At 40.1% G+C, this 15,419-nt stretch overlaps 1 protein-coding gene across 1 annotated transcript in view; it reads right to left on the reverse strand.

Moving 5' to 3' along the window:
* PTBP3 (polypyrimidine tract binding protein 3) overlaps positions 1-15,419 on the reverse strand; it is a 48,184-nt gene that overhangs the window by 8,588 nt on the left and 24,177 nt on the right. The window contains exons 3-13 of the mRNA XM_081177131.1: positions 13,419-13,494; positions 10,850-11,019; positions 9,507-9,653; positions 7,820-7,984; positions 6,266-6,376; positions 5,159-5,333; positions 3,193-3,271; positions 2,456-2,615; positions 2,018-2,051; positions 885-977; positions 139-355 (exon numbers count right to left, since the gene is read on the reverse strand). Of these exons, the coding sequence (XP_081033257.1) occupies positions 139-355; positions 885-977; positions 2,018-2,051; positions 2,456-2,615; positions 3,193-3,271; positions 5,159-5,333; positions 6,266-6,376; positions 7,820-7,984; positions 9,507-9,653; positions 10,850-11,019; positions 13,419-13,494 (1,427 nt within the window). The remainder of the gene's footprint in view (positions 1-138; positions 356-884; positions 978-2,017; positions 2,052-2,455; positions 2,616-3,192; positions 3,272-5,158; positions 5,334-6,265; positions 6,377-7,819; positions 7,985-9,506; positions 9,654-10,849; positions 11,020-13,418; positions 13,495-15,419) is intronic.

The following is a 15,419-nucleotide window of genomic DNA, read 5'->3' on the forward strand; positions in this document are numbered from 1 at the left end:
CAGCCCTGCCATTGGGCAAGGGATTTCTGATGTCATGGAAGGGCAGCAAATTGTTCTCCATTTAAATTTATTATTGTTATATGATTGCAGAGTAGAAAAAGTCACTTCGGCTAGCCCTGTTCACATTTAGATACTTACGGAATGTTGGATAGGTGCAGAGTGGCAGATGGTGGAAAGATATTTTGGAAGTTCTTTGAGCCAGGTTTCTTGAAGCGATGCAAAGGGCTATTACTATAGTCCTTAGTCAAACCCTGATCCTCTTGTCCCTCACGAGGAAGCTGTACTGTCTGATGCTTTGAGAGTGTGACACGCAGCACCTTCCCATATAGTTTTTGTCCATTTAAGTGATTCATGGCTAGAAAAAGAAAGAGAACAGCTGGAACGCTACTCTACTGAATCTGTGCTTACAAAATGCTTGCCCCAGTTATCAAATAAGTGAGGAGTAGACACACTTCAACTCAGCTTTATTCACAGTCACAGTTGTACATTTCAAGACTTCTGATTTGCAGACAGCGTCTGAAAGCACAGAATATTGCTACTCCAGCACATCTTTTATTTTCAGTCAAGCGTGTTTCCTACTACGACTGAATACCTCTTTCAAATTAATCGTGGACACTTAAAATAATGGATCTAATCCATTTGGTCCCTTCTGCTTGCAAAAGGGCTTTTGATTCACAGCAGATCCCCTTAACGGAAGGTGGTGGACAGACTCATTTCCCCCTGAAAACCTGCTCAACAAGTTTGGGGAAACCCCCAGAATACAGGAGAAGGTGACACAGAGTAACCAGCAAAAATCCCTTCTCCCTCCCATTAATGAAGACTCCAAAAGGAGTAGGTGCTCTTCAATCGGACCTATGCAAACTGTAACATGACACTGTTATTACCTAGTTGGGCTTGGGTTGCATCTGCCATCTGAACTAAGGCATTTTCCTTCTTATTAAACATGATTTTTACACGGTGGACATCACCATAAACACCTGCAAAAGCAAAACAAGTATTTTTCAACACACCTTATGCACCAATCTCATTCAAGTTATTGGCTACTATTTAACCAAGTAGATCCAATGGAACAAATGACCAAGACTAAGTTAGTTCTATTAATTTCAGTTTCTCTATTCCTAGTAAAACTTAATTGAATGCAACCCTTTATATGCAACACTGCAGTATCACGTCCATGTCATGCTAGGGATCATTTCAAAGAGAACATAAAAAAAAAAAAACATCAGGAAGCTGGTGAAGCTTGTTAGATATAGAGCCAGACATTGCACAAATATGATGAGTGTACTAAATACATACATCTTCCACATGAATGCATAGATCCAGAGTTTGTTTTATCCTAAGCTCAATTATTCCATCCTGAAGTAATCATTTACTTGGCCCAGTACATATATGTTTAAGAAGCACATAATGTGCATCTGATTATCAGTGTTTGCAACGAATACACCTGAGAATGCAGCAAGAACTAGCAAAGAATCTAGACACGTATCCATTTACTAGTTACTGGGGAGACAGATTATTCTAAAACAGCAATGGGAACCTCAATCTAGGAGCAAAAATACAACCCAGCAGGCCTGTTTGGCCCTTGTAACTGTCCCCAATGTGCCCCCTTTCCTCAGACCACACTCATCACTGCCCATACTTCTCACCCCCAAATTCTTTTGCATGACTGTGTCCTCTGATAATGCCGCTTTCTTGTCTGGATGAATAATGCAGAGGAATGTATCAGTGTGTACAGAAAGTGGCCTTATGCACAAAGGTAAACTTTACATTTGTTGCCCTGCCCAATTCTACCCTGTCTATCACTGGCAAGTGGTCCTCAGAAGGTTGATGAGATTGAAATGCAGCCCTCAGGCTCCAAAAGCTTCCTCACTCCTGTTCTAAGATATAACTACTGCCTAACAGTTATCACCACATGTAGACAACTCCGTGGAATTTAAAACCAACACAATTTGAAAAACCAGTCCCTCAGCTAATATCTGTATTATTTTAATCTGGTGTTGTACACAAAGCAACTTACCAAACAGAATAAAGAGTCCATCTGGTGTGATTGCCTGCAAAAAATAAATAAATCACAAGGCAATATTTTTTAACCAAGCATAATGTATTAAAAAGAAAAGGTGCGTCAATTATTTTAGGATTGCCAGAGAACCTTAACAGGTAGCAAGTGCATGAATAGATAGTGAAATACAATATTAGGTAAACCAAAGTGCTATTCTAAAGTAAAATTACTTCAAACATCCCTTGTCCCAGAATGTTTTTTATACACACACACACACACACACACACATATATATATACACACACACACACATCATAAAAAGTTATTTCAGTTATATTTTTCATTGATAATACTGGTTATTATCCAATCTCTAGTTTAGATTTTGGGTTAAGTGCCATAAGCTTAACTCCAAACTATGTTTATGTTATAAACTTTAGTACTATATATGAGGCTTACATCAGGGTTGAGATTGCTAACAAGCAAAACGAAATTTCCGGGCATTCCAGTCATTCCTGGGATAGCCATTCGCCCAGTCATAGCAGAGGTGGTGATTGCAAGAGGACCAAGTGCACTGGGAACAGCGGAGACAGAGAGACCTGGAAAAGTCAAAATAGATCTATAGAAATATTTCATAAGATGCACATGGCAGTTCAATTTTTATCTCTCATTTTAAAGCACAAGCTCAGAGCGAAACATTCTATAATAAATGCTTCATAAATAAGCAAAGGCCTGCCATTTATTCCTCCTCACCTGGTTAAAATACCACAAATAAATCTTTGCAGCCTATCTTGATAAGACAAACCTAACTGTACCATCCCATTCTTACGGATTTTCCATTTCTTGATGAGTTAAGATTTATTTCAATACATTGGGGGTTTGAGTTCTCATACTTCCAGCTAGTTGTTAAATACAGGTACAAAAAGAACAGCCCCGCTACAATGATTCACTTTAACATGGCAAAAAAACATTTTCCTGTCCAAAGATAGATGAATTCCCAAATGCCCCAAGCTCTCTAAGTAAAATTAAGTGCAGAAAAGTATAAAAGACACTGCTTTCTGACAGTATCATGGCCTACATACACAAAGGCATGCTAGGTCCTTTGTCTACTCCAGTGCCCATTTTAATTAATTTGTTTAAACAAAAACAAACAGACAGACCAATAACAGACAGGGTTTACGCATACTGAAAAGGACTTGCCTGCCTGAGGAAACCCAATGGCAGGAGCAAAACCAGCAGCCCCCGCATATGGTGAGGAGATGATACCTGGAGTGCCTAAAAAAGAGAAATTAAATTAGGGTGCAAGAGATTAACTGCTAGAGAAAACAGAAAGCAATTTCAATTCCTCTAAAGCTTGCTAAATTAACCTGGCAATTATTTCAGGGGTTGGATACACACATTTGGTGCTTTTAGTCACTTTAGAGCAGGCATCCCCAAACTCGGCCCTCCAGCTGTTTTGGGACTACAATTCCCATCATCCCTTACTGGTCCTGTTAGCTAGGGATGATGGGAGTTGTAGTCCCAAAACAGCTGGAGGGCCGAGTTTGGGGGTGCCTGCTGTAGAGCCTACATGTGTCTGTGCTGGTTGCTCCTTCTTCAAGACGATACAGCAATCATGGGATCAATAGCAGCTGTGCCATTTGCACAACTCAGCTCACAAAGTGTGGCTGTAATCCTATACTCACTTACCTATGAGTAAGTGAATGAATGAATCTATTAATACGGTCACAGACCACCATCAACACACACAATATCACAGATCACAAGGGGGGGGATCAGAAATACAGAGGACAATTTGAATATAACAAGGATTTAAATATAAAAATTTAAAATTAATTATTAGCGTGCCCCCCTGTAATTAACATTTAGGGGTTTGCCTTTCATCTGAAGATCACAAGAGTGACTTACACAGTATAAAGTTGTTGGAGGGTTTACTTCTGAGTAGATGTGTATAAGGTTGCGCCGCAAAATCCAAAATCTAAAATCTAGTGCAAGAATCAGCTTTGTACACCAGCCCTTTGTCTTATTATTATTTTTAAGTTTCATGACTTTATTTACTGCATATTTATATACTGTCTGAATTTAAAAAATAAAACAAAACCCAAAGCTGTTTACAAAAAGAACAATGAAATTATCCGTAAAAACAGTTAGGAACAAAATATAATTAAAATCAACAATGCACTAAAAATAAGCTTAACAGGTGGTAGTGTTCCTTTTTGTCATATAGCAGTCCAAATCATGCTGTTCCTTTTCTGTGGCAGATTTGAAATTGTGATGAGGGAAGGAAAGAAAAATCTGACTATTATATATTTTCAGCCAAATCATAATAGTTTTCCCAGCTCTCACTACTTAGGGCAAAATCCAACAGCGAAATAACTTTGGATGTTTTGGTCGAACTATTGCTCTAAATTGAGGCATAATATAAAAAAGCTAGACGATAAATATTTGGGATTTATAATATGCAGAGATAGTCCTGATCAAGCCACATTTCCTGAAGTATACTCACACACTTGAACTGTGATACTTAACCTAATTAGATGCAAATTGCTACATAAACAGCTGTAAATTGTCCTTCCAATCTAAACAGACTCAGCAGCTTCCATCACCCCTTATCTTTAGTGACAATATGGCAGTTACACAAATACAGCAAAAGCACCATATATTAAACACCTATAATACATGGATTGGTACCATTCCTACTATTGGCAATATAGGTATTAATCATTTATTCACAATTCTGATTTCCATTGTAATTCATTATACATGCAACCAGCAACAAAGCGCTTATTCAGTCAGACACAACCTGCATGAATACTGATACCAAACACAGAAATACAATACCCACCATTTTTACCTAGATTAGCAAGAATTCTAGTATGCAAATACTGGTGGGCTGCCTTTCAATTTGTGGTGAAAAGCTGTCTATAAATATTGGAAATCTTGGATTAAATCTGTTGATGTTGCAAATGATATTGTCCCCCCACCCCCCTGGAACTGCTTATATTATTAGCTATTAGTTTTAAGGATTGTATTTTATTGCTATACATTGTCTGTTGTACTATATTATGCTGGTAACCGCTCTAAGTTCCTTTGTTTAATGAAGGGCAGTCTAGAAAATTGGTACATAAAATAAACACACACAGAGAAATGAAGCGTTCTTACCAAAGGCAGCAGCCATAGTGGGATCAAGGGAAGGCTGTCCATCACCTGAAGGAAGGTCTAAACGAGTAAAGTCTCTGCTTTTATCATTGTTGTATTTTACATTAAGGCTTGTTAGCTTGGAGAAATCAATACGAAGAGTGCAGCAAGCATTGTAGATATTCTGACCGTCTAGAGCCTGTAAAGATGACAGAAGAGCTGACTTGAGTTTATGAAGTCCTAATCTTTTACAATACTGATATATGCAAGATAATCCTTTTAGCAATCTTGAACATGCTTTGGGTAGAGCAGAAGGGGCAAGCAGCTAGTGAACATTTCTTGTGCCATTCCTCCATGTTTTTCCAAGTCCATTCTCTAATATTCACTACAGTCTTAAAGAACGGCATCATTCATACAGTTCCTTACAATATTACCACCACATGCCATCAAGGTAAGCAGCACACACATCCAAATGCTATAAGCATTTTGTTTTATTATCTGCATTGGTCAAGCTTATGGTGTATCATTAATGCTTTTCCAATTAGAGTACCTGTAAGTTATGGTTGTCAGTCATACTTTATGACAGTTGCAAAGGATGACTGTTCTGTCATTTCTTAACATGCAAAGAAGAGATTTTTACAACTATGCCCATCCACCCCAACGTTAACTATCTGGGCCCTTTATGCAAGATCTTTTGGGTGGACAAGGTAATATTCATTCATTCATTCAGCCTTTATTGGCATAGTTTAGACAGTAAAATCATTTTTAAAAAAAACAACAAAAAACACTCACCATCCACAAAACATTAGTAATCCAGACATATTGAACACATAAAACATATAAAAGACTCGGAAGCCACCATTAAATAAAGTAGTTTTAAATTTGACTTTAAAAATCTTGACTAAATATCTAGAAACAAAGCCTGCTATGACAGGTTTGTGTAGACAATCACTGCACCGGTATGTGCCACAAAGATATATCGGTATGGACCTCCTTTAGCAACTCCAAATGGGATACTAGTGACACAAAACACTGGAAAATTAAGATGCATGTTAAACTCAAAGTCATACACAGCAAATTGTTAACATGGTCAAAATCCAAAACTTATCAGGTGCATAGTTTTGCACTTACCATTTTGGCATAATGTGCATTCATTGGATCAGCATATTGAAGCAAGGCCTGGAACTGATTGTTTTTTGTGAAAGTGATAATCTTCAAGACTGTCCCAAACTTGGAGAAGATCTGAATAAAAATGCAGGTAGCCAGTTCACACCTTGATACTTTCCAGAAAAGTTTTGAGAAGCAAACTTCATGTGTACCCGACCCCCAGCAAAATAATCAATGTTACTTTTTAACCACACAGATAGAGATGTTTTTCTGTCATGAGAACCACATGTAAATAACAAAATCATTAAGTGAAGGGGTTCTCTCAGTGAAATAACTAGATAGCTGTGCCTTATTACTAACTGAAATTGTTTGGTTATATTACTACTCGTGCGGCAGAGTGAAGAAAACACCACTCAAATCATTTAATTGTTCTATAAGGAATGATTGCTTACATGCATACAGCTAGAGCACAACAGAATTGTTAATAATATTTAAATGAATACATAATTAACCCCTATTAAAAAGGATAAAGGTAAAGGAACCCTGACAGTTAATTCCAGTAGCGAATGACTCTGGGGTTGTGGCGTTCATCTTGCTTTACTGGCCAAAGGAGCCAGCATTTGTCCGCAGACAGTTTTTCTGGGTCATGTGGCCAGCATGACTAAGCCGCTTCTGGCAAACCAGAGCAGCGCACAGAAACGCCGTTTTCCTTCCTGCCAGAGCGGTACTTATTTATCTACTTGCACTTTGATGTGCTTTCAAACTGCTAGGTCGGCAGGAGCTGGGACTGAGCAACAGGGGCTCACCCCGTCGCAGGGATTCAAACCGCTGACCTTCCGATCAGCAAGCCCTAGGCTCTGTGGTTTGGACCACAGCGCCACCCGCGTCCCTATTAATCTTGAGTTAAATATATAATTCCAGGTTCAGATCTTCCTTTTTAGCCAAACCTTTTGTCACAGCCTAGCAAAAATAATTGACATGAAGAAACAGGTTTCTCCAGGGCAATTGAGGGGAACAATCTGTATCCATATGCATCTGTGGCTATTTTGGAGAGAGTGTATAAGAGAGAAACAGGCTGCACTCTGAATTGTAGCTGCAAACTTTCCCCCTTTTTAAAGGGAAATTCCCTTATTCTGAGTAGGATTCCTCGCAAGAAAAGGGAAAAGTTGACAGCTATGCTCTGAATGCATGCAAGTGACCAGATAACTGGTGCTGTTCGTGCCAATCGCTATAGGCATATACTCTCTTTAGCAAATAATCATCACCAGATGCCCTCCCCTTGTCAGAAAATAGATGACCAGCCCAGCACTATGAAAGATCAGCCCTGGAGAGGAAGTAGTGAATGAATAAGCATCTGACAATTTGTTTTTCATTACCAAATACAGCAGTGTAAAAAAAAAGTACTGACTTTACCGTGTATAAGACTAGGTTTTTTTCTTTTAAAATTATGCCAAAAAGAGGGAGTCGTCTTATACATGGATAGTGCACAGTGCAAATTTCTTAAATTTGAGTCCCCCAAAACAGGGTCTTATACACAGAAAAATACAGTAATTGGGTTTTTTTCTTAAAATCTTTTACCTGATACAGCACTTCTAGAGTTACAGGGTAGAAGAGATTCTCAACTATAATTCGAAGAACAGAACTCTGACCAGGAGGTAGTCCGCCTTCAGTCGCGAGAGCACCTGTAAGGGCCAAGCCTCCAGACTGCACCGCATTCACTGCTTGCAATGCAGCTTGCGCTCTCTAAGGAGGGGGTGGAAAGAAAGGATGAAAATGTTTTGTGTTAAGTTGTGGGTGAACATATCAGACGACACAGCAATTCTTCAAACAGCTCTTGTTTATTCAGAGGCCAGAACAGAACTGAACGGAAGGGTTCAGCCAGCCTGCTTATATAGAGCTCCAGTACAAAGTAACTGTAACAAGTTTCTGTAACTATCCAATCACTGAACGTCACTTTCGATCCCTTATTTGCATATGTGGACCTGAACTATCTACAGTATCCCCCTGCTGGCCCAGGGTGAGAACTTCAGTACATAACATTTTGTGTATTGTACATGCCACTGTTAGCTTGCACACATGTTATTTAAAGAGTTACAATCTGTAAGAATCTATGTGCCCCCAAAGCGTAACCTTACACTTTCTCTCCACTGCACCCAGTGTGCAAATTGTTCATCTATGGCAGGGGTTAGCAAGGTTTACCTCGCCTGGGCCAGTTCACTCCAATGGAGATCCCTCCATGGACCGGATTGCGCGCACACATGAGCGCATGCACCCGCAATTTACAGTGCCTGCACAGACGTGATTTTCAGCACCTGCGTGATTTTCAACACCATGAAAGCGAGTGCCCGCACCACACCGGTTTATCGCAGTGCGCAGGGACTCGCCAAGTGGGTGGCTCAGTTCAGGGGCGGCTTGTGGGCCGGTTAAACGACCCCCGTGGGCTGCTTGTGGCCCATGGGCCTTAGGTTGCCTATCCCTGATGTACGGCCCACACTAGTGAAGGTTACAAGTTTCCCATTCTGTATTCAGTGCTTCTGAAACATCAAGCGTAGGGCTTGCAAAGCCAGCTCGTTTTCAGGAATTTAGAGAGTGTCAGGTGCCTGGCACCTGTCAAAAGTCCTTTGCACAGCACTCGAAGTGCCGAAAAACCAGGTGGCTTTGCTGGGTGTGGTGAGTCAGAGGAGGGGGGAGCAGAAAAGCTTCCCCACCCCTGCTGTTGACTGTCTTGTGTAAAAATCTTTACTACGTAATTGTTCTTATATATGCAATTGTTTTCACTGTTTTTTATAGTATATTGTAAATTGCTTCGGAGTACGTCACGGGGAACGATTTAATAAATGGAATAAATATTATGAGTGAGCAAAACCTTGCCTTTGCAACATTTCACTCCTTCAAAAGATGTTTCATTTCCAGGTGTTTCCCCATCCTTCCCGATTTTTCCAATGGGGGTGGAGAAAACCTCTCCTGCCACAGTTCCCGCACCCCTCTGACCTTCACATATGTAGTCAGCACACCTTCAAACTTTATCTATTAGCTGTACTGTCCAGCCTAGTAACAAAACACGAAAGTTTGTAAACAGCTAACTAAAAGTAGCTGAAGTTCAACTTCCTTTGCTCCAAATCAAAGCACTGGCCTGCTTTCAGGAAAGCAAACTAAAGGCTTATAAAAACAGGATATTTAAGTGGTTTGAAAATCATTTACATACTAATAGTTCTAATGAATACTATGGATTTCCCCCCCCCTCCTAAAAAAGTACCATACTTACAGCATGACTGGGTAGATTGTCAGTCTTAAGTTCTCGGTGATTGGAATACTGAATATAAACAGGCTGGCTGCGGAGGTGAGGAGTAACAGGAGTGTAGTAGTTCACCATAGTAACGGCAGCTTCTTCTGAAGCCATTTCTAGGAAAGCCTGCAATTAACACAAACACAGGAACGTTGTGATTGTAAAACCACTTTCACTTGAAAACAAACAAACAAACAAACAAAAAACCGTGCACAGACTGCTGCTTTTATATTTGTTATGTCCTTTAAAAATACATCTATTTACAAAAGAAAACATTGCAATTTTTGTTTTTTTACTTCAAGTAGTTCCTTATTTTTATTATGTAAAGGTGCCTTATTTCACAACTTGGGGATAGACAGGCATTTATCAATGTGTGACCCAATATAAGTTTTTTCAGAGTGCATTCTCCAAACACCCAATAACTGCTAAAGACATTGCAGGAAACAAATAAAATATTTTTTGTTTAAATAACACAAGTTTTCTATATTTCTAGTGATTTCCCCCAAAAGCTTTTTTCTTTAAAAAAACACAAACACTTTACAACTATACAGTGACCAGCTTCAGATGTGATGAAAAACCATCTTTTTCTGAAACCAGCCCTTTGGCTGAATAGCATCCTATGTTCTTTCAAACGTGTTTTTGGGAGGGGGTGGGGTGGGTTATTGGTTTGTTTTGTTCTTGCTTTTATTATGCATTTTGTGCTTTTATCTTGTATTTTTATGCTGTGAACTGCCATGAGATCTACAGATGAAGGGCAGTACAGTATACAAATTTAATGATAATAATAATATTCCTCTACATGAGCGAGCCTCAGAATTGCACGTTCCCTTCTTCTACCTCTTTTGTGCACCGAGAATAAGGGATTGAAAGCTTCTACTTCTGATATTAAAGCCATCACAGGTCCCTGACAGGTCCAAATTTTGAGAAATGTGCTTTGTTTAAAACTATGGTCTGAGAGCAAAGCTACGATACGAACACTTTCATGGTTCATGCAGCTGAAGATTGAGGACACCTGCTAGTGACCTGTGCTCTTGGACTGCAAATGGCAGGCAGCTCCCTGAAGGGCTGGAGAGATACTGCAGAACTTTGTAGCCCAAGAATCATGGTGAATAGCCTTTTGGGGACTGGGTATGGGCTAGGCAACAATCTGAGTAACTTCCTGGTTTCCAGCGCATGCTTGGTTTATTTTAGAGGCAAAACTATTGTGAGACAATTGGGAGATTTGAATTGTTCAACTCTTAACTATTCCACTGGATACTAGCCAAATAGCATACACTACATTTTCTTGTGTTTTGGGTATTTACTGCAAAGTATATACATACCTGGCTCTTGCCCTTCAACATCAAGAGATTGGTTACTTTGCCGAAAGGTAGACCTAGAGAAATTATTTCCGCTTCAGTGACGTCATTTGGAATTTTACGAAGATGAAGGACTCGAGAAGGGGAGCAGGGAGATCTGTCTCCTTTAAATTTTTTGTTGTCATTCCCATTAGCTAAGATATAAAGAAACACTTCAGATAAAAATGTATACTTTAGCATTGCTAAAAATTTTGCTTGCTGTGCGGGTCACAATATCAAACCACCTGTACTAAGCAACAACAAGCTTTTTGTTTCCTTATGACATTTGTGTTTGTTCACTAATCTCTAGCTCTAATCACAGGAAGTTCTAATTCTGTTTTAGATAAAGTCTGTACGGGTTTATTCCAGTCACAGAACTTGGGAATTTTGCTTTTGGCTCACTGGTCGCTCTAGGAAATCATGGTAACTAATTCAACAGCAACCAAAAGGGCTTCAGCAGCTGGGCCTGTTATTGAGCTTCTTTCACAGAGAGGTTTACAAGCATATTACCCAGCTACTGGCTGCTTTAGAACTTTATAAGAGTAATAAAGCCCCCTAACATTATATAAAAGCATCAAGAAAGGTATTTCAGAAGAGATCAGTGCTCCAGGGGAGATTGTGAGAAAATCAGAGCATGAGAGTCAACAATGCTACAGCCTGTTTTGACAATGGGCCTTCTGCCCATAATAGCATCTTGGTTGATTCTGCAGACAACCAATTCACAGTACTGCACAGAGGATCTTAAGTGTCAATAAAATATATTTTAGCTTTGCCAAAAATGGAAGGGGAGGATCACTGATGCCCACCCTAGATTCCTGAACTAGCACATGCACAGTAGCCATGGACTGACTTGGCAGGCAATGTCTGACCACGTTAGGCAGGGAGAGAGTGGGTGAGTCCACTATCTGCTCACACAGACATCCTGAACGAAGTGAGGAAGCCTCCATTGCTGCTGCCAGCTCACCAGGCATGGGAAATGGGCCAGTAAACCAGATCAGCAGTAAATTATTTCAGAAGCCTATTGCGTAAAGGCGGTTTGTACATGTGCTCATAAGCGTAAGCTTGATCTGCCTGGGGTGAATATATCAGGCTATTTTGGAAGTAGCGGATCTCTATTCAAGTCACTTCTTCAGAGGTGGGTTGTAGGGGTACACCTGAAGGAAGCATGCAGGACAGGACTGAAGACTCTCCATTCCTCTGCTTCAACTCTTCCGTTTTTGCAGATTCTCTCTGCAACTCCTCTAGATATGCTACGTTACTTTTCCTCAATATGGAAACCAGAATTACAATATTCAAGTACTGAGAAAAACGACCAATTGCAAAATATTATGTTAACGTTCCTTTGCTATTTACAGCTCTGCCTGTTGAGGTTTGCTTAATTGGAAAGATTGTTCTCAAATGCATTACTGTTTTGTCAAGGTTTGAGAAAACTTTTTTGAAATTACTAGGGCAAGGGGATGACTGAAGAAGACATTTGACTGACCATTGAGGTAATTCAAAAATTAACTGCAAATGGTTTATTATTTTATTTATTTCATAAAATTTATACACCGCTTGATTGCAGAAAACCATCAAAGCAGTTCTTAGTGCACTTTTTTTTTTTATTAAGAGCAATAAATGATATTTTCATGCCTGCTTTACAGGTAATTCAAGATCTTTCATAGCCTCTTTTAGACCTAACTAGCTAAAATAATTTGACAGCATCTATAAATTCACCATTTCATACCTTTAGCTGATAATGGAAGGCTATCTACATAAATAAGGCTGTTCAAGGGAACACTGTTCGCTGTTCCATGGGGAATCCAGTGGTTCCCAAATATTTTTCCCTATGGACCACTTGAAAACTGCTGAGTGTCTTGTTGTAGGAATAGGAATACATTGCTAGATGCTGTACGGTTTATTTGTATTTTTACAGACAAGCTGTGTACCACCTGAATAAACCTTATAGACCACTGGTGGTCCACAGAGCAGAGTCTGAGAAGTTTCCCAAACTTCCCCTTTCTTCTCATTTTGAAGCCGATTACAAATTATTCCATGCCAATTATGCGCAGGGAAAACTCTTATGCAGATGTTTCATTAACCATAGTTATCTCTTAAAGGGAGTAAGAGAGAATGCTCACACAAGAGGGGAGGAGCGTGTGAGTCTGGGGACACTTCCAGTTTTAACCATGGCTAGATTAGGCAGCATTAAAACTAAAGAACGTGATATGAGTGAGTTACAATATAAGGCAATGGGAATTCAATAGCTATCTTGATCATTGGAGGCGTGTTCATCTACTTCCCATGGGTCCTTTCTTAAATAAGCCATGTGATAGACCCTCCACTGTTGCTACAAGCACAAGTCCCATGGAAAGTTGTCACACTGATCAAACTGGGGTGGTGGCAGCAATCCTTGGGGGTCTGCCTCTGCTTACGTTAACACACTGCAGAATAGCTTTGCAAATAAGTCCTCAGACGTGACCAGCTCATAAAAATTGAACTTTACACAGGAAACAAGGCGAGGGGCTATTTGCAAACCTGCTGCAAGGTGTGTTCTTTCATCATACAATCATACCTGTAGCAGGAGTAGAATTGCTCATGGTAAAAGGCCCGTAAGCGAAACTAGGTGGAAGAAGCTCATCAGATCCACGCTGGAAAAAATACCATAAAAGTAAAATGTAAAAATACTTGCGCCTCAAGTTTTATTTTAACACATGTATTTCAGCAACTTTTGATAACAGGAAGATTTTTGTTGAAGGAAAAACAAAGTTTTACTTTAAAAAAACAGTTTTTGTGTGGATTGAAAACCACTATTTTATCCTATCATTTTATGCACAATGAAAATGTTTCAACATATTGCACAAATAAAAGAATCCACCCTACCAACCATCTGAAAACAAATACTGGACCAACATTTAGATGGGTTCAACACTCACAGGCTTCCTCCACTTATCTAACTAGTCTGTTTTACCCTCTCACTCAAGCTGGCATTCCCATATATATATCTAATATAATGTTCCCTTTTTATTGCCAGTGTCAGATATGCAAGCCACTACATTTCTCACAAAACTATCATTCATATCTCTACACATTCTTGTTGAGGTCTCATATACTTGTTCAACAGAAAGGAAAAACCAGAAAGTCGCAGTTAACCACAGCTTCCCATTTTGGGAACCAGGAACTATGGTTTCTTTTAAAAAAAAGGCAGGATTTGGAACCAAACACATGGGAGATTTTTCAAGCCCCACAGGCTCTGCAGCATAAACAGCCCTATCCACTTGGCATGCCAAAAATGAAATAATTATGAGGTATAATGAGATATTTCAATGCAAGAGTGGCTTGCTATGAACCGCAGCTGCATTTTCACAACTAATGTATTTTTTCCTCTTCAACAATGGTTTTTCATAATGCTTAAATTTCTTTCTCTTGGCTCTAAAAAGCTGGCAACGGTAGATAGCTTTAAAAAATAAAATAAACACCCAATAATAAAAAAATATGAGAACCTTAAAATATGCCACGCTGCCTGAAAATAAAGCAACCCTCAAACTTGTGTTCTACACGAAACCTTGATTGACCTGGTTTGCTAGGCCAAACCATGGATTAGCACAAATGTGCAAGCATGTGGGCTCCCAGAAAGGACATGACAACTGCTTTGGGCCTCCCCAGTTTTGTTGCTGCATTGTGCCATGCTAATCCATAGCAGCGGTTCTCCCCCCACACTTAAGATGTATGAAAATTACTGAGGCCCACCAGCGACAAAAAGGCAATGCAGAGGTGAAAAATACTTTTTATTTTTGCATTTCCCAAACATGCCACTTAAAATATTTTTACACATCTCCTGTTGTTTAATCTCCCCTTCTCCTTTCACACTTAACTTGTATTCTATTTCCTCATAAACTACTTATTTCCTCCTTCCTCACTGCAGCTTTCACATTTTTGTCCCTTCTCTTGGCTTGTTCCTTTCTATTCCCAATTATTATTAATACACATTAACCGTTTATCAAATATCTTTGATACCTGCTCTGCCCCTTTCCCCTTAGGAGGAATACCCCACCAGTGGCGTAGCGTGGGTTGTCACCACCCGGGGCAAGGCAAGTAATTTGCACCCCCTAACCCATAGATTTGCGCCCCCTAACCCGTGGATTTGCGCCCCCTAACCCGTGGATTTGTGCCCCCTAACCCTAACCCCAGATGTTGCACCCGGTGCAGCCGGCCCCCCTGCACCCCCCACGCTGCGCCACTGTACCCCACTTTCCTCCCGCACTGAACCTCTGTTGTCTTCTAGTCACCAGTTTGTGGGGAGATGTTGAGGCTGGTATTGTTCCAACAAGAAGGCTATGGCACAGCAAAGGGGGTGGGGCATTAAGCAAGTGAGAAAGCACTGGGCAGGCTGTGGGCCTGAGGCTCACCTGAAAGGAGGCAGGGGCCCACCATTTGTGAAACACTGGCTTAGCATGTCATCCACCTGAACTCATGGTTTAACTTTCTCCAGACTAACCATGAGCAGGAACCAAGGTTTGCCTGTTAATAGCTTATGGTTGGTCCTGGAGATCTAAGCCAAGAGTTCAGAAGACAC

The sequence above is a fragment of the Podarcis bocagei genome (genome assembly GCF_964188305.1).
Source record: "Podarcis bocagei genome assembly, chromosome: 17".
In the NCBI taxonomy this organism is placed as follows: domain Eukaryota; kingdom Metazoa; phylum Chordata; class Lepidosauria; order Squamata; family Lacertidae; genus Podarcis; species Podarcis bocagei.